Source organism: Protopterus annectens, chromosome 6.part0 (assembly GCF_019279795.1).
Source record: "Protopterus annectens isolate FY-2018-M chromosome 6.part0, PAN1.0, whole genome shotgun sequence".
Lineage (NCBI taxonomy): Eukaryota > Metazoa > Chordata > Ceratodontiformes > Protopteridae > Protopterus > Protopterus annectens.
In genome coordinates, this window is record NC_056737.1 from 1,590,928,410 (window position 1) to 1,590,956,362 (window position 27,953).

General features: G+C 39.6%; 1 protein-coding gene across 1 annotated transcript in view; it reads right to left on the minus strand.

The window, feature by feature from the left end:
* Positions 1 to 27,953, minus strand: part of CLASP1 (cytoplasmic linker associated protein 1) — a 4,127,769-nt gene that overhangs the window by 3,359,522 nt on the left and 740,294 nt on the right. Inside the window, exon 8 of the mRNA XM_044073692.1 lies at positions 6,480 to 6,550. Coding sequence (XP_043929627.1) covers positions 6,480 to 6,550 — 71 coding nt within the window. The remainder of the gene's footprint in view (positions 1 to 6,479; positions 6,551 to 27,953) is intronic.

A 27,953-nucleotide genomic window follows, 5' to 3' on the forward strand; every position in this document is an offset into this window, starting at 1 on the left:
ATGATTGTGTTCAAAAATGTTTTTTAATGTGTTGGTTTTGCGTAACGCAAAATATGGTTGATTTCCCACTATTTTAAAGATCTCTCTGTTACCTTGTAACACTTTCCAATTAATTTGGATGGCTTTTTTTATTCTATGGCTATCCATACTCATATCAAGAGAACAAATGATGTTGTTGCTATTTAATTTTGTAGCCTTACTAAAAATAATTTTTTCGTCAAATAAAATGGCTGTAAATTGATTAAATCGTTTATTAAATACTTCACAAGCTGTGTCAATTAAAAATTGTTCTTCGTATCCACGTTGAATAAACAAATTAATAATAAAATAAAATTCAGAAATTAATATTTCCTCCTTAGTGTAGGTACATCTCAGAAGGACCTTAGATCCTTAGCAACCCGCATCAAAGAACATTTATATGCTATTAAGGTTAAAGATAGTAATAACGCCTTATATAAGCATTCTATTACATGTGTTAGATTTAATAAATTTTTATTCTCAGTATTAGAGAAGTGTGTTTCAGATAAGAGGGCAGGCGATTTTAAAAACTACATTGAACAAAGAGAATGCCTGTGGCAGGTTAAATTAAGATCTGATATCCATCCAGGGTTAAATGAAAGTATTAACGTGAAATGTTTTTTAAAAGATCGTAAATTAACTATTAACAAAATTCCTGGTATGGATTTAAGGGCTTATTTTTCATGAATGAGTTTTTATGTTTTATCTTCAACAAATGTTTATTTTATTGTTTCATATACTATGAATTGTTAATTGGTTGATTGAACGGGTTATTTAAAGTGTTTCAGTATTAGTGTTTTTTGTATTCTGATGAAGTTGTGACGAAAGCGGAAATTAAATTATTTTACGCTATTACCGGCTTTTTGAATTGTGTTTGAACTATGTTCTCAGTACTCTGAGTGTCTCCAGAGCTCTACATACTGGTTCAAGCTCAAGGAGGAGTTTGTCTCCTGCAAGGTCCAGACCTCAGGATACTTCAGGCTAGATCTGAGTGTTTTTCAAATTCAGTGAAATGAGCTTTCAATGAAACAAAGTAGACCCATATATAGATAGACAGATATATATACACTACAAATTTAGACCACTCACCTACCACCTCAAGCAAACCACATTTTACTCCTTACAAAACTATCTTCCTTTAACTTAGAGGACCACAAGGGCCACATAAAACTAGTACATACAACTTTCCTTCTCAATGGAAGTCAGCACCCCTGAAATAACAACTATTACAGAAAGTACACCGACTCCCCCCCCCAAAGTCAGCTAAGAAATACAATTCTCAGCAAATAAGTGCATTTTTTATACATTGATATAATATATAACTGTTCAATGGAATTAAGTACTCCTTATTTATAGACAAAAGTATAAAAATTTAACTGTGCTTTGCACAACCTTCCTTTTTTGTGTACCTACAGTTAAGGAAGAGGCAACACAAAATGATTAAGTGTATGTCTGCAGAACTTGAAACCAAAAAATACTGATGAAACTATTAATGGCATATGTTTTAAAAATTAGGTTAAGTTATAGTACTAATAATAATTGCTCAAGGTGGAGGAGATGCAGTATTTGACCACTCATGCTGAAGTTAAGACCAAAATGGCTGTGCCTGAGGTCTATCATCAGCACAAGTAGGTAAATACTGCATAATGCATAGTGCCATCATTAATTATTGCTTAATTATAAAATGAATATGCAAATTCAAGAGCTCTGAGAGGCTAGGCCACACTAAAGATGGATGATATTTACAGGAAAGTGGATATGTACAGCAAAATTAAAGTCATGGAGTGATGAAAATATTACTGTTTTGAATGAAGCACTGTATGTCAGCAAGAATACATTTAAGGACTGCATGGGGAAACATTACACCTAGAAAGTCTGCGCAACCTGATGTGACCTGATCACCTCAGAAGCAAGGCTGCAGAAGAGCAAGCATTATGTTGTGCCTCACTGCCGAACTATCTGCAAACTGGTGGCAGTGGGGATTCTGCAACATCATACATACTATCAATACTTGAACTGCACTGCCAAGTGTTTCTTAAATTAAGCATTACTAAGCATAGTATTTTGAATGTATTTTAGAAAATGATACAATACACTGCTGCACCTATAACATTTCAATCAAGCAAAGTTCTAAAATTGGACCAAATGGGATATTTTCTAAGCTTGACAGGCCTTTTCTATCCTTGTTTTGCTTTTTGTGAAGCAGCATCACCTGTCCAAATGTACTATCATGGGTTTAGATCAACCTTCTAGCATACTGCTTAAATGTATGGGAGAATGGATACCAATGTGACCTCCAGCCCATTTTTCCAAAAGTAAGATTTTTAATACATTTTATTTTTAGTTTGTGCTTGAGAAGTAAATACAGCAACCCCTTAAGTAACAAAGTGAGGCCTACTATGTAAACAAAACTATTTCATAAATTTCTGGGTTGTAGAAGATAAACAACAAAAAGAAAACTCTAGCAAAGCTAGACTTCCCACTGTGTGATTGCTTAAACCTCTTGTATTAGAGGTGATATGGGGTTGTATAAGATGGTAACCCGCTTAAAAATCACAATGTAAGGCAAGTGGAAACGAGGAGAATGTAGCACCAGTCTGCTGATGCTAAAGCTTACTCATAGCTAGTTCATCCTTTCCTCTTACAGGACACCATCACCCAAAACTAAAACTAACTCTCATATATATATATATATATATATATATATATATATATATATATTATATATATGTATGTATACACACACACATATATATATATATATATATATGTATGTGTGTGTGTGTGTGTATATACATATATATATATATATATATATATATATATACACACACACACACACACACACACACACACACACACACACACACACACACACACATATATACATACACACACACGTATATACTTGCACAACACACACAAAACAAATATATACACATGGATACTTTTTCATCATATGCTGTAGGATTTTTATTTTCCGCCTCCATAGGTCTCAACAACATTCCTAGTTGCCTCCAGAGCAGTCTAAAACATGACCTATCTGGACAATCTGATGCACTCTTCAACTACAGCCTTGAAACAGGCTATGTTCCAAGAGAATGGAGGACTGCAACAGTCATTCCTTTCCAGAAGAATGGACCATCAACAGACTCAGGGAATTACAGACCCATCAGTCTAACAAGTCTAATATGCCAGCCATGGAATGAATTATCGTGAAAACAATAAACAAGTACATTGACAGACTACAGACATTGGACCCATCCCAACTGGCTTTGTTAAGAGAAGGTCATGCCTACTTAACCTGATAAGACTTTTTTGACATGGTGACCAAGGCAATGGATGATCGTAAAAGAATACATACTGTGTATCTTGGTCTGGCTAAGGCATTCAAAACAATACCCCACTTAAGCATCGTTCCTTACATAATTCATTGGACTGCCAGCTTACTCACAAACTGGATAAAAAAAAAAAAAAAAAAAAAAAAATCAGGATCGATGAGACCACCTCCACCAAGAGGGACTGTTCGCAAGTGGAGTGCCCTGGGGCTCTGTGCTGGGCTTGCTCCTGTTTGGCATCTACTTCTTGGAAGTCAAAGCTAATGTTCAAGGTCTTTGGCTTACCAAGTTCGCAGATAACTGTCAAATGGGAGCTATTTAGACGCCCACAAAATACCAACATCTTGCATTTGGGTTTAACACAGACAACTGACTGGTGCCAAAGCGATGGCCTAAAACTTAATACCAAAAAAATCCATTATAATGCCCTTTGAGAAACTGTCAACTCAATTTAATTACTCCACTGATAAAACATCTCCAAGATTCGAAAAAGCAGTAAGGGATCTGGGAACATATGTAGACAGCAATCTAGCCTTTGATCAACACGTAGCCAAGATAATAAGAAAATCAATCTGTGTCGCCCAACTTATAGGTAACAGTATGGCATCCAAGTCCAAGGAAGTTATAGTATCACTCTACTCAACCCTTAGTAGACCTATCACTGACTACAATGTCCCCCTTTGGCATGTATCTAACCAGACACCTGCAATAGCTGGAACGTCCACAAAGGTTTCTCACCAGGAGATTTCAGGGCATGAATACCCTGTTTTAAACTTATCACTTAAAGGCTCTGTCCCTGTATTCAGTCTCCTACAGGATACTTACAAAGGATCTTTGCCTAGCTTATACATGGCTTCTTTAGACCCAGCCTTGATGGATTTGGTACACGTGCACAAAAAAACAGCACCAGAACCACTAGGTCCAGGAATCTGAACTTTGCTTGTAACAAAAACAGAACATGCTGAAGAGACAGATGTGTGCCCGAAAGGATCCCTACAACAGACTACCCATCCAAGTAAAATTCATTCCTGACCCTATTCAAATGAAACCTTGACAACTGGATGGGAAATCATAAATTTAAACCCCGTCTGACCCCCATATGTCTCTTATGGGCAGAGGCTGTTGATAGGAAAAGTATTATTTTAACCAGCACCTCCCCCTTACAAACCCTTAGTTACTTCCCTACTAACATGCCCCCCCCCCCCCCTGTATAGACACCCATGATACTCAGGAACCAAATGGTTTGGGGTGCACAGCTAAGTTTAGATTATGGTTTGGGGTGCACAGCTAAGTTTAAATTATGGCTCTGGTAATCATTAGCCTATTAACAACTTATGATTAATAACATACAATGATGAGGCGGTTCCTGTAGCATAGACAGAGAAAACCCTAACTACAGCACAGCTGACCTAGATTTTATTAACGGCTTGGATGATGGAGCAGCAGGGAGGGATGGGGGTGCCCATCCTGGGAGGAGATACTCCCTGTGAGGAGGCATGGTCCAAACAGTGGAGCTGCCCACATATTTGACCAATAAGTGTGGGGGGGGGGGGACAGGAAAAGAGGGTGAGGCATACAATACAAAACTCCCTCCACCAGACGGAAGAGCTGATGACTGAGCCTCCAGAACACCCTTCAGATCCATAGGGGGCCTCAACAAAATCACACTAAGCCTGTGGCAGGGATATGAGGATGGCTGGTAGACCAGGCACGATCAACAGACACTGGGGCTGAGTTGGTAATAATGAGGTCTGAGGGGATCTAAAAATTAAAAAAAAAAATAAAAATACAGAGATTGACATTTGTCACTATACAAGCTTACACTGTTTTATTAGCCGTGCAGTCAATGACTGACTGAATTAAATTTTTTTAATCAGGTCACAAAAATCTGAAATGTAATTGTTCCTCCCAGTCTAAAAGAAGTCACAGATAATGTACAAATAACAGAAAAAGTAATTCAAGATTTCACAAGAAAAAATGCTCAGTGATGTACAGATCAAACTACAGAGACAGCTTTGTTTAAAATGTATGAAAACTGTACATTTTTTTTTTGTAAGTGACAATCTTGGAACTGGACTGAAAGGAAATAACATTATGAGATGAGATAAAAAATTACATTTGACTGTGGCTAAAGTCGTACTTCACACATCATGTTTACAACCCTAGGCTGCTTCTTGTTTACATGTGATTGGTCTGAAATTCTGGTTACAATCATGGTAAGGATTGTCCTTCAAAAGAACTGCAAAAGTTCTGAGGCTAAACAAAGGATGTACTCAATGCACATTGCTTCAAATATACAGGATGTACACAGTGCACACTGCTTCAAACATACAGGATTGTACACTGCACACTGCTTCAATCATACAGGATGTACACAGTGCACACTGTTTCAAACACACAGGATGTATACAATGCACATTCCTTCAAACATATGAAGGGTTGGGAGTGTGGCCTAATGGTTGAGGTGTTTGCCTTACAAACACAAGGTACAGGGGTTTGAATCTCACAGGGGATAATTGGCTAGGCTTAAAATAGCTCGCAGGGGCAGTTAGCCTAGTACTAATCTACTAATCTATATAGGATGCACACAGTGCACATTCCTTCAAACACACAGGATGTACCACAGTGCACATACCTTCAAACATATAGGATGCACACAGTGCACATTGCTTCAAACACACAGGATGTACACAGTGCACATTGCTTCCAGTAGCGTTAAGTGGCCAAAACATCTGAATGACCTTGAAAATGCAACATACAGCTACAAAAAGAACAGACTCCTGCTTATCTGCTGACCTGTCAAGTTCTTCCATAACTGCTGACTGGGGACATGGCATTAACTATATAACAAAACAGAAAGAGGACTAAAAAGCCTGGTGATGTTACTAAAATTCTGTCTACTAAATCAAAAACACTACTGATGAATGACAAAAAATTCAGCTGCAAAACAGAAAAAAAATTATCCTGCCCTAAAAAGTTCAACAACATACACATGAATTGTGTAGAACAGAACATCCCGGGATACGCACTAGAGTTAGGGTCAGGTGCAGAGGTTTAGGGTTCAGGACAGGGGGTTTTCGTACATATAATTTTTAATATGCACAGAATGACTTGTGCACTTACCAGATGATGCAGATATCAACATGCCCCCAGATTTCTGTACTTCATCAAATTTTGAGAATATTACGTTCAGCCTATTAAAACAAAACAGATGGCACAAATGTAAAAAAAGCATTTTTCACACTTACAATGAAAACAATTTATTCACCACACAAGGCACAGCATTTTGCTTTACAAGCAGTAATTTCATGCCTAACATTTGACAATCTAGAAATACAGTAAGCCTGTGATGTGAACACCTACCCGTGTAATAAACTGTAACGAGGAATTAATACTATTCATTACCTTAGTAGTAAGCCACTATTAAGGGCATCCTCTAGTAAAGTGTTGGCCTATTCTGATGCACCAGACAAAGGGGAAAAAGACAAATGAAATTCAAGAACAGCAAACTTTCCTGAACATCAGTAACACATCCTGCACAAGACTAGAAAGATACTGTTAGTATAAATTTATAACACAAACCCACATACTTAAGTAGGATGTTGCATTAATAATTTGAAGACAGTCTAAGACAGACTATGGTTCAAAGTATTTAGTCTACTTTTTATAAATTATCTTTTTACATAAGCACGTATACCACAGACTGTGGAGGGTGTGACTACCTCTGACAAACAGCTGTCTTGCTTGGTCTATACTGTTGGCATTTATTGCCACATGTCATGGCATTCAGCTGCTGAAGAACTCAGAAAAACAGCTGGGAATGCAAGCATTCTTGCAGGCTTACACAAGCAAAAAATGCAGGAAATGCCAGATGGCATTAATGAAAAGTGCTGCCGGAGTATGAAAGCCTAAGTGTTTATTCATCTGTATTTTGCTGACCTGGTTGGTCCACTATTACCTATTTTATGGCAGATATGAGGTTGCACTTATGTAAACTAGGAAGAGATATGGTCATTACACTGATGAAATTAGGTTATTAAAAGCTTGCTTTGGGGATACAAGACTATAGGGTTAATCTTATGAAAAGGAATACAGTTTACAAGATGGTATAATGGAGATCTGGAGAAACAGAATCCTGTTATTTATTTGTAAAACAAAAATGATTTGTGGAAGAGAAGTCGAGGAAAATGGTGCTTTTATGAAAGCAATGACAATGGGACAAATGGAAACAAAGGCAGGGCAACTGAAAAGACAACATACATTGAACTTGATAATGGAACATAAAATGCAAAGAATGGGAAGACATTAAATTTATCTTTCTATCTATATATTTGTGTGTGTGTGTGTGTGTGTGTGTGTTTATATATATATATATATATATGTGTGTGTGTGTGTGTGTGTGTGTTACCTTTCTGTCTGTAACTGGAAAGGACCAATTATTTGTTGGTGAAGACCCTGGGCGCAGTAGATAAGCTAAAAGGCAGTGCAGAGAATTGGTAGTGCACTGAACCAGCTATGAATCTGAGGTATCGTCTGCAGTTTTGTCTGATAGGGGACATGCAGGTATGCCTTCTTGAGGTCCAAAGTTACGAGCCAAGCTTTCTTGCCCAGCATGGGAAGAAGCTGCTGTAGTGTCAACATTTTGAATTTTGGAACATCCAGATAAGTGTTTAGAGAAGAAAAATCCAAAATGGGCCTCCAGGCTTTGTCCTTTCTGGGAACCAGAAAGAGTCTTGAGTAAAATCCTTGTCCTTGCTCCTGTGTTGGTACCTTTAGTATAGCTCTCATGTCCATGAGTGCTGTAATTTGTCTTTGGGCCTCTGCCCATTGATTTGGTGGCAGATTTGGCATTCCCTTTAGTCTTGGCAGAGTGTGAAAGTGGAACCTGTAACCTTGAGATACAATGTTGAGAACCCATTGGTCTTTGGTGATCATATGCCAATTGTGACAGAAAAGTGCCAGTTTTCCTCCCAAGGGGGCTGCCAAGAGAGAACTGTTTGGCAGCTGTAGTGGGAAGTCATTGGGGCTGTTTTTTGTAAGGTTAAGGCCTGCCTTCCCCTTCTTTCTGGGTTGATGCACCCCATTGTTGGGGCCTTAAGAACCTTGTGGTTGACCTCTACCTCTTGGACATCTGTATCTGCCCCTTTGAGGTCTGTCTGTAACTGGAAATTTGTTGGCCAATTTCTGCTAAATCGAGGAGGCTGAACCTGTAAGAAATCCTTCACCGTTTGCATAGATTTTGCCTTATCCTCCATTTTCTTTAATACCTCTTCTGCCTCAACTCCAAATAAAACATCCTGCTGCAAAGGTGCATCCAATAATTTTGCTTTAGCATGATCTGGTAACATCTGTTCTTTTAACCAAACATGTCTTCTAATGACAGACCCTGTAACTGCTGCTCTACAAGAGGCCTCTAATTAATCAAAACCACATTGCAAAGTATGTTTTCCCACTTGTTCAGCTGCATGCAATAAATCCTGCATTTCTTTATAATTAGGAGGTTCTGAGTTTGGAAGCATTTTTTGTTTCAACTGAGACATCAAATATTGCTGATATTTTAGCATGTGAAACTGACAATTTAAGGCCCTCATTGCTAAAGTTGCAGATGTATATACTTTCTTCCCCCATATGTCTAATGCTCTGGAATCTCTGTCAGAGGGGACTGGATTCTTTGCTGAGGAGGCCTTTACCCCTTTGGGGCCCTGAGAAATAGTTTCAGGGTCAGCAGCAGGGCTTTTATAAAGAAATTTGTGAAAGTCAGGGACTCGGTAGTATCTGTCTGGCTTAACTGGAGCAGGAGGTAAAGAATCAAGAATTAAACTGGATTCAGTATAGACATCATCCACAATATCTAACACTGGCGGAATAGCAAGGGGTCTGTGTTGAGGTAATAAAAGGAAATCTCTGAGCCTTTTCTTTGACTCTGAATAATCATGGCCCTCCCAATGAAAATGCTCCCTCATGGTATGCAAGGTTTCCCCAAAGGAGTAGTCCTCTGGCGGAGAGGCTGAAGGAATTGATTCCTCAGCATCAGAATCCTCATAGGGGGGTAAACGGTATCCTAGGTCTGAAGATGAATCTGAAGAGATGGATACCTGGTCGGATAAAACCAACCAAGTTCTATGCACGGGGGAGATGCACGGTCCAAACCAAATGCCACAAAACAACCAAGTAGACCAGCAAGAGCAAAAGTGGAGGTAAATAGTAATCCTTTATTGAATACAGACCGGTTTCGGCAAATGTTGCCTTCTTCAGTGTAGGACAAAACAACAGAGTCCCACCCATCAAACATTAAATAAGAATTTTCAGCCAATAAGCCAACAGGAATCATAAATATTAATGATGTGATAAAATGTAGCCATAGCCCAAAAAATATTTTTTTGTTTGGAATGGCTAAATCCTGACTAATAGAATACATTGCTGAACCATAAAGTATCAAAGTAACCTTCAAAGACCCTTGAATTGCCCAAAACCAACCAATACAAAAATAACAATAAACATATTTTCCAGAAATGAGTATATGTTTACAGGGAAATACATGAAAAAATACATAGAATGTATGGTGCCCCAAAAACCAATCTATGTATTATTTTGACATTATATATAGCACAATCAGCCATCAGACATCCAAGATAGAGAAAATACTAGTTTGTTAAACAAGGTTCATGATCATAATACAAGACAATATGATATGCAAACCCTCCATATCCTAATTATCCATTGTACCTATGGTGCCTAAAAGTGTGATTATACACTCAACAGTATTATGCTAATCATCAACTCTGCCTAAGTTACCTAAAAGGCAGATTAAATATAACACATAAATAGTCCAAAAACTACATAACCATTATATAATATAATACAGGAACAGCCCATCAGAAAAACCCAAAAGGCTCTCCTGTAGCCAAATAGACCCACCCCCATCTGATATCAATACAACCTGGGGATAAAAAAACATTAAACAGGAATAGGGACCCTAACATGGAAAATAATATAGGTTAGGCCCATGAAACTTATACGTTCATACATAAGGAAACAACTATAAATGATCATTAAGCCCAGGGTAAAACAGACCCCCTAATGTAACTATCCAATATTTCTCTTTATGATCTAATAGGCCATGCCAGCCCTGTTTATTACTTCTGTCACCAGAGATACGATCTATGATCATAAAATTGAATCTAGCCTGTGGATGTTTAAGAGTGTGTTGATACAAAGCACTAGTCACTTTGTGATTTCTGATATCACTGTGATGTTCATTCATTCGAGATCTAAGTGCCCTAGAAGTTTGACCTACATAGAATGCACCGCAATGGCAAGATGCTAGGTACACTACCCAATCACTACTACAGTTGCCAAATATTTTGATGTTGAATATCTTGCTGGTGTTACGACTTGAAAATTCCTTTGATTTAGGCATATAAGAACATGATCCACAATGGCCACAGGGAAAAGAGCCAAACAGCTCATCACCTTGTAAAGTAAGTTGTTTATGAATAGTCCCTCCGCTAGCCATGTGTTTATAATGTGACAAATGTGAACCCAAGGTTTTCCCCCGCTTGTATGAAAACCGACATTGTGGTCCCAAAACTGACCTCAACTGGTCATTGGCCAGTAAAATGTTCCAATGTTTGTTGATAATATTCCTGACCATATTGATATTTCTTCCATAAGTCGTAACAAACCTTACAGGAGTACAGGATGTATTGTTAACCCTAGTTTTGTATTCTAATAGTTGTTCCCTGTTCATTCGATTTGCCCTACATCTGGCTAAGTTAATGTCTTGATGGTCATAACCCCTGCTGGCAAACCTCTGGCTCAAATCAATACTGGCTGCTTGATATTCCTCATCCCTTGAGCTGAGACGTTTGATGCGTATGAACTGTGACACTGGAATACTTCTAATAGTGTGGCGCGGGTGCATGCTGGAAGCATGAAGCAAGGTGTTGTATTGTGGGTACTTGCGAAACACCTTAGTAGATAAGGTACAGTCATAGTTTCTCGAGACTGTGACATCCAAAAAATTGATGGAATTTTGGTCATGTGTAACTGAGAATTCCAGTCCCCATATATTACTGTTAAGATATTCAACAAATTCGTGCAAGTAACCCAAATCCGCACGCCACACTAACCAGCAGTCGTCCAGATAACGTCGCCAGATATCCATCTCCACCTGATAAATGTTATGTAAGTTGTCATATATCATGTACTCCTCAAAATAAGCCATGAAGAGATCAGCATAAATGGGAGCAAATGATGCTCCCATGGCCGTGCCTTGCAGTTGCCAATAACACTGGCCTTGAAAGTATAGAACATTTTTGTTGAGTACATGTTCTGACATACAAATCAATAAGGTATTGAACCCTGGTGTGTAGAGATTCGCCCTGTCTAGTCAATATTGAAGGGATTGTAGACTTGCCCAATGTGGGATACTGGTATATAGTGCTTTTACATCTAAGGTACACATGTACCAATCAGGTTCCAACTGAGTATCTTTAATAATCTGTAGGAATTGGGTAGTGTCCTGCAATCTTGACCTGATCAAACCTAAAAGTGGCTTAAGATATTTCGTGAGAAATGCAGATAAAGGTTCAGTAAGAGATCCTGTTCCAGAGACAATAAGTCTGCCGGGTGGTTTATTCAAGGATTTATGAATCTTAGGTAAAAGGTACAAAATCTGCTTAGAAGGTTCGGACACTAATAATCCCCTCCTCAAACGCTAGCTTCAAAAAAGAATCAATTTCTTCTTTGAAAACAGGTGTGGGATCTATGGACATATGCATATAACATTTTTTGTCCGATAGTTGTGTCAACCTTTCTTGTATATAATCAGCAGTGTTAAGAACCACCACAGCTCCCCCTTTGTCAGCTGAAACAACAACAATGTCCCTGTTGTTACATAGTTGGTCTAAAGCCAACTTGTCATCAGTAGTAAGATTACTTCCTAGCATAACATGCCCCAGGTTCTCAAAATGGAGGTCCCTCAAAATTGAATCCATAAATATGGAGACATATTTATTCATGGGTGGTTGGAAGGATGACTTGCCAAACCAAAAATCATCAGATGTGCCTGAACTATCCTCAGCAAAAAACAATTTTAAATTAAGAGTACGGCAAAAAACATGTAAATCCTGAATGATGTGATATTCCTGGCAAAAAAATCAAGGAATATAATTTAATCCTTTGTTCAATAAGGCTATTTGTTCCTTAGATAATACAACATTTGACAAATTTAATACATTCTGATTTGAAGTTTGAATAGACACTAGCTCAGAAAATTGTTCAGTAAGCCCTGAAACGAAACCTGTGCGGTTTGTTTTCCGGTGCTTCCTGCCCCCCCGGTGTCCCTTGCCCCTTCTAAAGGGGAAATTCTGTTAGTTTTCTTCCTATTGGGAGACCCCCTATCAGAAGTCCCCTCACTATCAGTTACTGAGGAATCATCCCCTGACGTACTGTTAGAAGATTCACCCCTATTCTTCAAAATGGATCAAGGTCTCTTTTTGGTACGACTGGGCCCCGTCCTAACCTGATTAGTATCAGCAAACCTGACAGACCGGCTGAAATCGAAAGGTCTGCCCTGTTGATAATCCGAATAATCCCTATGAAACTTTTTGATTTTACGTTCCTTAATAGTTTTCTCATGTTCCATCAAATCATGGGAAAGTTTTTTAATATTATCTTGATATTTGGGAGAGGATTCGAACTGATTGACATCTGAACATAATGTCTTAATGTCCTGTATATTCAAATCAACCGTTCTTTCATAGTATTGTAATAGAATATTCACAAATGACATGGATCCCAACTGTAAAGCTTCCTTCCAATCTTGATTCAATTTTTCATCTGGTCTCCCCACTAAAGGTTGGAGACGTATCCGAAGTCCCCTGGGAGCCATGTTCTGAGTAGAATAAGCTCTGAACAGTTTAAGATGCCAAATGTTGGATCTAAGTGTTTTAAATGCTTTGGTAACTGAATGAAAGAACATATCACAATCCACCGTCAGTGGTTGTGCCGAGTTTTCCGGATCATTGCTTGGTGGGGTGTCGATCCCAAAAACACCTATATCCTGCCGATCAGCACATAATCCGGACAAAATATTGTTGAGATCCATGCTGCGAATATAAGTTCAAAATACCCGCCCAATGAATATAAAGAAACACAGAGAACTATTATACTAGTAAAAAAATTCCTAGAAAAGCTGAGGACCAGAGGTCCAAGATGTACCAAAAATGATGATTCCCCAGTAATACCAAATACCAATTTCTAATGATCCCACTTAAGGGTCAAAGGAAAAACCGGATCAGCAGGAAGCACCAGCAATACACAACCTGATCTTAAAAACTTATATATTCCAATAACCACCAACACCATAGAAACAAAATTGGTTACTAAGTCATAATAGTATGATGAAAATGAGTCATCCAAAAACAAAATTCAATCCTCCATATATAATTAGAAATGTGTGAGTTTATTCTGTGGGACCAAGCAGTGGGTGTAAGTTCAATTTCAGAAGTATAACAACTTATACTACAATAATCAAGATACCTTAGTCATAATGCAAATATAGAATACAAGACCTTTGAATAAACTTAAAGGTATCCAGAATCAAAAAGAGACTAGATGCCCTTCCACCAAAAACATCATGATAAACTTTGAAAATATAAAGAATCCTGTTAGTGTAATAAAAGGGCTTAACAATAACCCTGATATAGCCAATGAGGTGACTGAGAAGTCATACAGTTGAATCTGTTAGGGGATCAAACAAGCCCTGATGCTGATCATGTCCTGATATTCCCATACATAAACAATGTAGTATGGCAAAAGTTACATCCACCACAATTACAGAACTGTGTTACTAGAGTTTAATTAGGATTAAACAATTTGCTATAGAGAGGACCAAGTTATCTATTGTACTACACCAGCCCCGATAAAAATTGTATATCAGAACTATAACTGCCCACTGGAAAACAATATAATAATCTAATCGGAATCAAAGGCCTTAACCTATTCCTGGCACTGGCTTGACATAATTATCATCAAAATACACCAAAATGTGAATATAACATCCATAAAGGAGTCCTAAAAAATTTGAACATGTGTGGCACAATACATGTAGGTCAGCAGAATGAATTCAATAAAAAAATTTTTTATAAATACAATGGGACTAGTATCATAAAGAAAGCAGAGTCTAACCCCACCCCTGATGTCCTTCGACCAAGTTGTTAAGAAACCATACAATGCAGAAATAGTTAACAAAACATACGATGCAAAAAGGATTTAGACAATCCGTCTAATAATATACTGATTCAATTGGTAGTACCGTATTGTAAAAAAATGGTGTCCAATAGTTGGCGTCAAAATCCCTAAAATTTAGACATAGTCCAAACTACAAAATTGTTACATATATAAACTATGCATACACGAGTATTAAACAAACATTATTCCAAATAGAAAGCCATGTAGGATTTTGTCATTGAAAAAATCAGTACATATAACTTGGTTCAAGTCTAAACAAAAGTTCTGGACACAATGTACTCCCTTACAGTGCATCAAACCTCAGTCATTAGAAATATTTAATAAGAAAAACAAACAGTTAACTCAAACTAATAGTCCACTAGTTTTGGTAACCAGCTGATCATCTGCCGTTCATACTGAGGGTAACCAGTCCTCGTGGAAAAGTAACTATTACTCCGTGTATGGGCCCAGATGCAAAAGAATTGCGTTGAAACAATCAGGGAATGTAAATGATGGTATAATCCCAGTTGCGCCAGTCCATCGATTAAAGTTCACAAAAGAATGTGTATAAATAAGGCACCAAACAGGTCTGTGCACACAGTTCTAAATCAATACTCACACCTTCGCCGTAGTAACACAAGCCCAGAATGACAAGGCGTTGCGTAGTGACTGTTTTATCAGAACAGAAACCGTAGTCCCTTTATACAAGCCCAAACTCGCAAGTCTCGCTTTTTTCAAAAAGTAAAAAAGTTGAACACACCTTCGTCTTTTGTTACACCAACCAAAAGTTATTTCAAAATGTCAAAATGTTGAGCCACAATTGGTTTCATACGGCAAAAAATGTGTTGACCCTTTACTCATGTCCTGTCCGGTGACACTAGATGTAGGCGAACTGGCAATATAGCACTCAATCCCCAAATACAGTGGTAGCCATATAAACGGTATAAAGTATTGATGTTAACATTAGCGTTATAAAGGCCCCTTGAAACACCGACGAGATAAAAAGAACACTCAGCGCACACAAATGCTGGCTTCTGGGTGGAGTCAGGAACTATAAAGTATATGGTAAACCATCCACAACACAAAGGCTTACCATATGTAATATTGTCCCAAAACTAGTGGAAACATAGAAATTTCAACAGCGGCTGATTCCAGGTTTAGTGCCAAAATAGAACAAAGCGGCCCAACTCACAGCAAGGGATCCTGAAGGTCCAAAAATTGGACAATCAACTGAGATTTCCAAATTCCATGTAGAGGAACAAAGCCAATGTCCATAGCGAATACCCACAGTGAAAAAATATACACTGACTGGGTACAAAAATGAAAAATACACAATCTTGTATCCACCTTCCAAAAGGGAGATACACCTCCACTGCTCGGTCCCACAGCACAGATTTTACAAAGACCAAACCAACCAAGTTCTATGCACGGGGGAGATGCACGGTCCAAACCAAATGCCACAAAACAACCAAGTAGACCAGCAAGAGCAAAAGTGGAGGTAAATAGTAATCCTTTATTGAATACAGACCGGTTTCGGCAAATGTTGCCTTCTTCAGTGTAGGACAAAACAACAGAGTCCCACCCATCAAACATTAAATAAGAATTTTCAGCCAATAAGCCAACAGGATGAGTCATAGTCTGCATCCTGTCTAGGCCTTTTATCAGGAGGGGGATGGGACCCCCTGATCAGAGTGATCAAGTCTTCGGCCATTTTGAACATTTGTTTCTTAGCCATGGAGGCCTGTCCTGGTGAATGTTTAATTTGTTTCTTTGTTTTTAAAGGAGTTTTAGACTTAGCAGAAGGTTTAATGGTTAATTGAGTAGGTCTGAAAACACCCTTTAAAGCTATGGGTTGCTCAGCTACTCCGGATCCCTCTGAAGGGTTAGTCTCGGTAGGCTGTAAATCTGGTGCGTCCGAAGGCCCAGCCATCTCCACGTGGGAGTCAGAGACGGTCTGAGGTTCTAAAGAAGCAGTCGTCAGGGGCTGCAAAGGCGCCTTGCTGAAAACCGGAGAACCGGCGACTGGACTAGAAGAGCCTTTGTCGTTAGTTTTGGGCCTCGGGTGTCTGTCCTTGTCTTTGCGCTTTTTGTGTGTTCCGGTCGTCGGTAATTTCGACGGCATTGTATAATTGAATTTTCTGCCAAACTAATGTCGGGCAAAATCAAACCGACGTTAATAGTGCGCTTGTTAAACCTAGCACAAAACCGACAACCTGTGACGTCGTGGTCTGGGCCTAGGCATGAGATACAATAAGAATGGAAGTCCTTATGAGGTATTTGCTTCCCACAAGAAATAAGAGTTATTAACTTTTACTGACATCGGTCTGAGGCAAGAAAAAGTTTCCCAAACGGGGTACTTAGCTTTGTAGAAGACTTCGGTTCTGGATTCGTAATGAAAATCTCAGGAGTCGGCCGACCGGCACTTGCAAACTGCTTTTGCTTCGGGCACCACGCAGCAAGAAAGACTGAAGAAAATGGGGTCGGCTGCATCTTGTATACCCCTGTCGCACTGACGTCGGGGAAGAAGCAACAGCAACTGATGCCGGACCAAAACTTTGGAACTCAGGCCGACTGAGGGACTGCCTGACGGCAGGATAACCCAAGTGTAATGACTGCAGCAGTGTAACACGATGAACATCTGCAGTTTCATTTGAGTTTTGTATCTAAAGATGGGCTTGGTCCCGAAAGTGCTAATTGCTATGTTTTTAATTGTGTTTTAAATAAAAGTTTTGAAGCTGTTCAGCGTGGTGGCCAGTACCTACTTTTTTCTTCTTTCCTTTGAAGCCTCAGTTTTGCAGACCGCCTCTGCTGTTTGACGTCTGCCATTAAGAGATCCACTGTCTGTCACAGGGGATCCAACATAGGAGTCCTGGGAAACAGATTGTGATTTCTGGAACCACATTATTCATTATTTATTTATTTACTATTTATTTCCAGTTTGATGTCCGGGGAAGTCCACTGGGCTCAGACAGCCCGTTTTTAGTGGCGGCCCACGGAGAAATGCTCCTCATTACATAGTTTGGTTACATATACAATCATAGTAAGGAAGACAATTACAATTTCATTTCATGCTACAGAACAGGAATAAATTCTATGGTTACATAGTATATAAATATTTAGGATGGCAGTGGTAACTTAACTGGGAGGGAGAATAAAGACTTAGAAGGAAAAGAGAGAAAAAAAGGTGGGATGGGTTATTTATAATACATACAATTATGTTATTTACAATATGTACATTTATGTTAGGTTAGCTTGTACTCAGAGTTAGTCAGGAGTTGAAGGGGTGGATTGATTATTAGGCTAGGTGGGGAGAGTGCAGTCCCTTTATGGTTCCTTCAGAAGGTCTTCTGAGGGATATAAAAATGTATCCCTCTTTCAGACAGTGTTTCCCCATCCTGCTCATTCCTGCAGACAAGTCTCTTTAACCTTGGATCCAAATAAAGTAGACCCATTAAAGGGTGTACTGCATAGCCCTACAAGACATTCTTCAAAGTCGCAAAGGTGCATTCTGGTGTGCCTCCTAACAGAAATGCCTGAACCTGCTGCTCTCAAAACACCTTCCGTAACATGGGAAATCAGCAGCGGAGGCATTTGACAGAGACTGAAGGGTGGCCATCTGCAAAGAGACAGTCCTTTTATCTTCTACCAACATAGAGTCAAGTCTCTCTGGAACATTATGAAGTGTGCCAGGTAATTCAGCAACTGCAGGACAAAGGTTGCTGGAAAAAAAATTCACTTCCCAAATTTGTCCAAGGCCCTAGACTCCCTGTTTGTGGGGTGGGGGGGGTGGGGGTGGACGTAGGGACTTTCTTCAGCAAGTTCCTTTTTCATGGCTGCTGCAACCACCATAGCATCAACTGTGGGACCCCTGCTCTAATGGGCACGGTCCTTGGGTGCAACTAGGTACTTGTCTGACTTTCTAAGAAAAGGTGCTGTGGTATATGGATCCTTCCAAGCCTGATAAGAAATGATATCCACCATTTTGCCTGCCAGGAGTACCATTCAGGACGTTTCTGAATGGTTCCAAAAGCCTCAGGAAACACAAACTCTTCCTGGAAAGGGGCTTCCAAAGATCAACCATCTTTCTGCCTTGGAACCTCCAAATGAGACATCCTCAAGGAGTGACCTGAGGGAGCCCTCCATTTCATCAAAGCCTGTGTCTTCTGTTAAGGATTCCTGTAGGGAATCAATGTGCCTCCTCTTGCACTTTCGGAAGACTTCCTGGTGGGGATGATCTAAGGAAGACCTGGAAGTGTATATGGAGTCCCACAAAATGACTGTCTTGAGGCTTGAATGTGGCTGAGCAGACTCAGGACCCACAGAAGACAGCTGTGAATGAGGGGAACCCAAGGGGGCAAGGATATCCTATATAAAGTCATGTAGAGAGCTCTCTCCACTGTCTCAAATGCAAAAGCCGATGTAGAGCCCAAAACTAACCCAGTAGGAGCCAATGCTATCTGCCTGGAGAAATCTGAGGCTTCCTCATGACCATGCCTCAATGCAGAAGTCAGAGTTGAACTATCACGGAAGCCCCAAGGGGAAGGGGTGGCTCCAAAAGCCTCAGAGTCAAAACCTACCCCCCCCCCCGTATCCGGTGCTGAAGCTACCACTCCAATATTCCTCCGGCTCCATCAAGACTGATGCCGGTTGGATCACAGAATAAGTCAGAGATGATGAGGGCCAGGCCTTCAGATCTGACCCAGACAATCGTGGAATTCTTGGATCTAGTACCTCTGAAGCCTAGGAATGTATCGGAGTAGGATTAACTAAGGGTATATGGGATGGTCCAAAGGGAGATGGAACTGGGAGTACTCCCAACTGAACTAGAGTCTTGAGAAACTTTCTCATCATTCTGTCCCCAACTGTTTCAGACAGGCTCCTGGTAGACCTGAAGGATTTGGAGGTAGATGGAGGTCTAGAAACTGTGTATGGTGTTTCTTGGAAAAATAGAGTGCAGCCTTGATGAAATCAGCTTTGGACAGAACCCGAGTTGTCTATGGGGAGGAGACCCGGCAGAAGAGAGTGTTGGATTGAAAGCTTTGGGTATTTTGTACAGTGGAGCTGAAGCTTGAGCTAGGTAAGAAAAGCAGTCAAGGGAACACTTCCTTGACTCCTTGGGTTTTCCTTTGGGATTCTCTCTTTTCTCACTCTAAAATGTTTCTACTGGTTTCCTTGTGAAGGACGAAGCTGTAGACACTGAAGTAAATAAACCCTTAAGAACTAACTTGTTCCTGCACAAAACCAAGAATCTGTGGTTGAAGCTGGAACAAATCTCACACTTGACCTAAAGATGTGCACTCATACAAGGGGTTGAAAGGGAGCCAGTGTCAGTCATTCAATAACAAAGTTCAGGTCTTGCTGAAGACGTACTAATTTCCTAACTGGTTTTAGGCACAGTACCCTGGTCAAAAATGTCTTTTCTAAGTAGTGGACTAACAATGGTGTAGCCATAAGAAAGCACATCAAGATGGCAGAGAGATGTACATTGACAGAAACTACATATGAGGATCCACACCAAATAAAGAACATCCTTCCTGCAAAATATATTTTTTCTAGTGCTTGCTCTCCTTATGGCTTAACCTCCTCAGACAGCCTATTCTTAAAAGGGATCAGGTTGAGAGGTTCACTGCAACTAGTCTTGGGGTCCTGAGGTTTGGGTACACTAATATTCCTGTGCCCTAAATCAGCAATGTGCAGTGCTGCGAAAGTCATATTAGTCCTTTCTTGACGATCTGGATCAGCAGAAAAAAATTTCAGTAGCCTGAGCCAGAGTTAAGCAACCAGCAGAACCCTGGTATTCTTTGCCCTTATCGGCTACAACACTACCTGCTAATAGCAGCAAGGGTGGAAAAGTGTAACGGCCTCTGAGACAGGGTGTACTGAACACATCTAATGCCCAGGTCTCTGGACTTAAAAACCTGGAGCAAATATCTGCAAGCTGGTTATTTTCATCTGAGGTGAAAAGATGTCAACTTGAGCAACTTTGGTTTCAGTTTTCAACTGCAGCTGCTGATAACTTGGACTGGCTTAGTTTATTTGCAATGCCATTTTCAACACATGGAATACAAGTTGCTTGTAGATGCAAAAACAAATGCATTGGCAGGTCCTAGGCTGTCAGGTTTACTTGCGTAGCTGTTAAGAGCGGGTGTCTCTTTCAAAACAGTGCTATTACACACATTAACCTTTAGGGTCACTGGCATCAGCTCAAGGAATACCCTCCTCACTTTTACATTGATTACTAATTGGCCTTAGTACAGTTTATTTATTTATTTTATTTTACATTTGTTTACCGGGCTAGTCCAACTGGAAATATTTCCATTTTCAGTAGAGGCCCGGGAAGAAAAGCTCCAATAGTAACACACAACTATATCTCATGCACAAATATATCTCAAGCACAATTATACAAAGAAGGAATGTTAAAATACTAAGTAATAACTATAATGAGAAGAAGATTACACTAATGTCTAATAAACTTACAAGATAGGATAAGTCACTATACAGTATGATATCTGAGATAATACATAGTACATACAAGAATAAATTCATAAGTAATTATAATTTACTAGTGATAACTATTTCAGGGGGGTAAGCAGTATTGATTGGTGAAAGGAGGCAGTGAAGAGATAGCAACAGTGAAAGCAAAAGATTAGACAGGGTTGTAACAAGGGCATAGCCAGTATAATTTAAGATGCTTCTTAAGCCTTTGTTTAAAGAGCGGAAGAGAGAGTAGTAAAGTTAGATCAGTTGACAGAAGGTTCCAGTTTTTTCCCACAGTGTTGAAGAACAAGGAGTCACCAGCCAAGTTATTAGACTTACTTATGGTAGCCAGGAGTTTGCTAGAAGAGCGCAAGGAGGTGAGATTTCTACAGGGGGTAATAAGGTTAGAAAGTATAGGGGTGTTGATTGGTTGGTAGAATAGCCTATGAACAATGGTAAGTTGGAAAAGTATCAAGATATTTTTTAGTTCTAGCCAGTCTAGTTGCTATAGGTTCTGACAGTGGTGAGTTCTAAATGGGTTCCCAGTGGCAAATCTGGCTATATTATTATAGGAGTTAGACAGTTTGACAAGATTATTTTTTTTAGGTTAGTATACATGGGTAAAGCATAAAGAAGAGTTGAGATTAAATGGGAGTGGGCAACTGTGGTTCTGGCTGTTGGAGTTAAGAAGGGTTTTGTTCTACATAAGGAGCCCAGTTTTCTGTTAACTGTTTTAATGGTGCTATTAATATGGTTATCAAAAGTAAGGTTATTATCAATTGTGACTCCTAGCAGTTTAGTGGTAGAGTCTGGGGATATAAGGGTACCATTATTAGACTTGATTGAAAAATCTATAGGGGGACTTACTGTATGGTGTAAAGAGTAAGAGCTTGGTCTTTTTGGCATTCAAAAAGAGGCAACGTTTTAAGAACCAAGCCTCTACTGTGCAGAATACTTTCTGTGTTAGAGAATGTAATTCAGTTGTAGAGTTGGCAGAACATATGAGCGTAGAATCATCTGCATATTGTATACAGGTGGCTTGAGGGATTGCTACATGGAGGTCATTGATGAATAAAGAGAAAAGAAGAGGTCCTAGAATGGAGCCCAGAGGGACTCCACGGGAGACAGGCAGGTGGGAAGATAGCTTATTACCCCAGAGAACTGCTTGTTTTCTATTGTAAAGGTAGGACTTGAACCAGAGAACAGCCTTGGGGTATAGAGAAAGGGATTCAAGGCTCTTTATGAGTAGGGGGTAGTTTACCATGTCAAAAGCTTTTGACAGATCAATAAAGAGTGCTGATGAGAGGATGTTATTACGGTTTCTGTTGATGGGAGTCGGTGAAAGATTGGAGAGCAGTGGAGATACTATGAAATGACCTAAAGCCTTGCTGACAGTAGCTAGTATGTTGTGTTGGGTTAAGTGGTCTATTAGCTGACGATGAATGCATTTTTCCATTACTTTTGCTAAGGGTGATAAGAGGGCTATAGGCCTGTAGTTGGAATAATCATTAGAGTTACCACCTTTATCTAAAGGGATTATGTGAGAGATTTTCCAGATGTCTGGGATGATTCCCTTGTTTATGGTTCTATTTATAAGGATGGATATAGGATAGGCTACCAATTTAGCTGCTATTTGCAAGTATTGAAATGGTAACTGATCAGCAGAAGGGGTACAAGGCTTAAGTTTTTGGATGATTTTTTGGATGGAAGTGGTAGAGATGGGTTGAAGTTGGAATGTTGGTAGAGTATTATGTGTAGAGATAGGGAGACTAGCATTGTCTGTGGACAGTTGATGAGCTAGGGATTGTATGGTGTCTGTGAAGAAGGTATTGAAGGCGTTCACAGTTTTTGGGAGGTATTATCAGCTCCTAGTGAGGACGATGTACTAGAGTGCCCAGGGTGCAGGAGTCTATTTATGCTTGACCAGAGCTTTTGTGGATTATTATGGTGGGTTTCCTGTAGTTTACAATAGTAGTTCTTTTTGTCGGTGAGTATAGCTTTTTTTGTAATATTTCTTAACTGTCTAAAGGTTTGTTGGTCAGAGATAGTTCTGGTGGCTCTCCCACTTGGTCCAAGCTTTGTTCCTAAGTAATATCATTTGTCTTGTGTCATTTGACAGCCAGGGGTCTGTTTTGGACTTCATTCTAATAGACCATTTAGGTGCGTGCTTGTTAAGGTTTGTTAAGAATTTAGAGTTGAAATATTTAACAGCCTCTTCAAGTGGGAGAATCTTTAGAGGGTTCCAGTCACAGGCATTAAGTTCATTATGGAAAAATACAGGGTTAAAGTGTTTTATTGGACTGTGAGATCCTATAAGTGGGGATGTTAGGAATGTCATTTTTATGTCTTATAATGTAAATTAAGGTATGATTACTGACATCAGGCAAAGTTTCTACTTTTTAAGTTAGTTTGTTGTTTATTAATAAGACTCCAATCTTAGATACTCTCTTTTCTGTTTGGTTTGTTTACTCTAGTAAAGGTGGTGATTGTTTGACTAAATTCATGAAGATCAATATGTGAAGAAGAGTAGTCTGTATTGACACACTTCCAGTCGGTATTGAAATCACCTAGTATAATTGTTTCTTGTGGATAAGTAGAAGATACCCAGCTTAGAATATACTCTATTGTAGTGATACTATTTCCAGGAGGTAGGTAGATACAGATGATGTTAAAGGATTTGCTAGTATTGAGTTGTAATCTGGAGATAAGGACTTCAGCCTTACTATCTTGGGGTGGGATATAGGGAACAGAGGAGATCTGTAGTCCAGTTTTAAAGAGAAGAGCTACTCCTCCACCCTTACGTTTAGTGCGGTCAAGTCTTAATATATTATACCCTGGGGGAATTATCTCATTGTCCTTAGCTCCAGGTTTTAACCAAGTTTCTGTGAGACAGAAGATATCAAAGGAATGAATATCAAGAAGGGCATTGAGATGGGCAACTTTGTTGTTGATACTACGAATATTAAGATGTCCTATTAGTAAGGAGCTGGAGAGACAAGTCATGGTAGGTAGGGTAGAGGAAGTGATGCTGTGAGTTATTACTGTGGATACATTGTTTGGTCCTGGGTTGGGATGGATATCACCATCTTTTAAGGTTGGAGCTTTTAGCCTAGAAACTGAGTTGTAAATGTAGCTAGTTAGATATTTTAGTTTCCTTACAGTGGTGTTATGGAATTTAATGTGAGTGAGTCGATAGTATTTGGCTAGCAGGTAGCAGGGAGTGGATGTGATATTTATATGAATATGGGTAAGGGTATTGTTTTGAAAATCTGTTTTGGAGAGTAGTCGAAGTGGTAATAAATCACTTTGTCTAAGGAGGTAAGGAGATAAGTAGACGTGAGGACAGGTATAAGTATGGCTACTTAGGAGAGCTTTAGTTGTTGTGGACATATTGCTATGATTACTTGTACAACTATGGCATGGTTTCCTGTACAACTATAAAAGAGGTTGGACAGGGCTACGGCAATACAAGAAATTAAGGTATGATAGTGTGTTAGAAGGAAGAATTATAAAGTAGATGAACAGGGAAAAATATTTGAATGAATATATAAATACAGAAAAACACTGTAGGTGGAGGTAGTAGAAACAGTTGGTTGAGAAGAAAGATAGTTGAGGAGGGGTGTGGCTAAGTAGTATAGATTGGTTGAGGCCTAGGATAGGGTAGACTAGGAGAGAAGGTGTGGTTAAGGAAGTATAAATGTAGGACCACTGGGGGTATGTGGGAACTGGGGGTAGGATAGGGGAGCGGAGTGAGCCCGCAGGGCAAAAGGAGTGGGTTAGAGCCAATAAGACCAGTGCAGAGGAAAAACAATCAGAGAGGTAGGGAGGCGAGTTCTAAGTAAGGTATCTAGGCTGTCAGGGACTATGAAGTAGAGTGAGTAGAGAGCTGATAAGGGTAAATGCAGTAGCAAAGGGAAAAGGTAAAGAAGGTGACTGAAGTAGAAAGAGTCAGAATCTAGTTTAATAACCAAAGTTAAAAGCAAGTAAGTAATGGGAGATAAAGGGTACTACTGTCATCTAGTGGTCACTCTAGGTACTACCAAATAACACTTATCCCAATAGTATAAAGAGTAAAAGTGGGGACAAACAGGAGAAGAGAAAAGAAAAACAGAATAAGTGGATAAAAGGAGGAGGGAGTGTTGCAACAGGGAAGCTAAATTGGGGAGTATATGTGGCTATAGCTGCTGGCAGTCCTGGCAGGGAGAGTTTGCTTACACAAAAATAACACAGGATATAGTTACTATTCATTTTCACGTGCACCAGATGCACTTCCCAAATAAAGTAAGTTGCATCTCTGGCAAGGCACTGCTCCCCAGCAGTAAAACCATCTGTCTGCCCAGGCTGAACTGCACTTGCCTGATCCACTTGAAGAATTATTTTTTGATGACTGCTTTAAGTGGCATTGCCCAGTAGGGGGTGGCAGTGCTACAGCTACAGAGACCTGAAGTATCACTGAAGTTTAGTCTGAGGGACAATGGCCATAGGTACCACCAAAACTGAGGCTAACCTATGGGCTAGAACACTGAACACTTTGAAGGCAGTGATCTGGTACTTCTAGAATCTAAAATTAATGGACTCCTCTTTTAGAAAAAAAAAAGAAGTTGCAGCTCTCCATGTCTTAGAAAGCTTCTCAAAAGACTTTTGATCTCTGTGGGACCTGCTTGACTGTCACAGATCCAGGAAGAAGCTTACATTTGTCATATAGCCCATGGTTACAGATGGGAATCTGCTCATCCCCTGGCTCAAATAAGTCAGTCATTTAGATAATGGCAAACGTGAATGCCTTGCATGCTAATAAAGATGAACAATGGATCTAGACATCATCTGAACACCTGTAGTACTATGGAGAGACTGAAAAGAAAGAAGGCAAACCTTAAATACCCAATGTTCACCTTAGTTCTCAAGAATCATTAGTGGTACCTGGGAATAGGAATGTTCAGACAATCATCCTGTAGATTAACAGTGATCAGAAGGGCAAGGGCACCTGGAAATAGGGCCTGTATAATAAGCATTTTTAACTTGGTAATATTTTAAAATTCATTCTTAAGAGATCCAGAAAGGTACCCTGAGCTCATATTTCTTGCCACACAGCAAGAAACTGGACTTAAAGCCTTGACACTCATCTACTGGAGGAGGGGACTTCTTTCACAGCAGCACATCCAATTAACTGCTGGAGCACCTCTAAGGCTACAGAGTCCTGGACCCAAAGGACTGAGGGCTTGCCCATAAAAGTGAAAAAGCATTTAATTCTAACTTGTATCGCTGAGAGGTAATGTCACTCAGCATAACCAGCTAGCTCTAAAGCAAGTCAATCTGTCACGCTAGACAAAACTGCAAAGCTGTGCTATTTCTAAATTTGCAGTCAATGACTGACAAACCCAAATTATCTGTGCAATATTCCGACAAATGTATGACCCATAAACTTCCAAATACTACTGCTCAAAAAGGGACTACATCCTGTTACTTATATGAACTACAAATCCTAAGCATTATTGCTTAAAACAAGGTCAAACAATATACATTTTAACATCCATTCCAGACAACGCTGCAATACAATTTAATAAGGTTTTATAAAGTTATTTTCATAAACATTATTTTCAAACACAGTTTTCATTGTTTGCCTTTTTTTTGTTACACAAGTAATTGATGGGAAGGATGGAAACCCAAGAGTTACACTAAGGTGTTAGGGTATGTTTACATCCCTGTGACAATGTTAACTAAATAAAGCACACTGTAAAATATACAAGCATTTTTGAAGTAATTGGTTTGTACTAGGCTAATGATCATTAGGGCCTTTTTAAGCATAGCCATGCACCCCAGATGTTGTAGAGTTTGTTTATGGCAGGGGACCACCAGATTGGCTTCCTTTTTTGGAGGAGAGTATCTTGGTTCCATTGGGTAAGGCGAGATCCATACATTTGTGTACATGTTCGTACAGTGCATTGGTGTATGATCTGGCAGTCATGCAACTATTCTCCATAAGTTCTGGTACCCTTGATAAGTGTAAGCAGGGGCTTGGAAGGTGAAACATTTACAAGCAGGGGGCCTGGGAGATGAACCACTTACCAGCTGACTATATCCATTAGAGACATAGGTGCCAAACCTGACACGAATTTCCAGTTCCCCATCCAATTGTCCAAGTTACATTTGAATTCAGTTGGGGAGGAACTCTGTTTCACAAGGCTGTGCAGCCTGTTCCAGAGAAGGGGGTAGTTTTTGAGATACATACCCAAGACAGTTTAGTACCCTGAAGTAGCAGTCTTCTACTCATTAAACTGTTTTTATTACCCAATATTACAAAGTAGGGACCAGGGGAGAGAATTAGCTGTCTATTTAAAGATGATGAACAAAGTGCAAAAAGGGACAAAAAGAAGTGCAATGGACTACACTTTAGAAACGGGAAAGTGTCCCACATTCTTTACAGGGGCTTTATAAGGATCTTAGTTTCAGAGTTAGGAAAAAGATATCAAAACGGTAGATTGTGATCAAGCCTGTTCTTGGAGTCCCGGGTTTCTCTCTATCAACACTGTGATCCCAGGTTACCTCGAAAAAGTGGCATACATGCCTAGTCAGCCTAATCAGTAAATAAATGACTAACATAGTAGAGAGAGAAAGCAAATAAACAGGAAATATGTGCTGCGGAGATGTACACATGCCAGCTGTTGACTGAAAAACTGCAGCTACATCCAAGAGTTTTAACGGATGCCCAACACAGAAGGAATGCACATAATTCTGGAACCCATCTAAGGAAAGGCAGCCAAACAGCATTTTCAAATGCAGTCAGACAGCATATGACAGACAAATCGAACTACTCAAATAGAACAAATTGGGATACTTGGGATTAACATGGCTAGGCTTATAAACGCTCTAGGGCAGCTAGCCTAG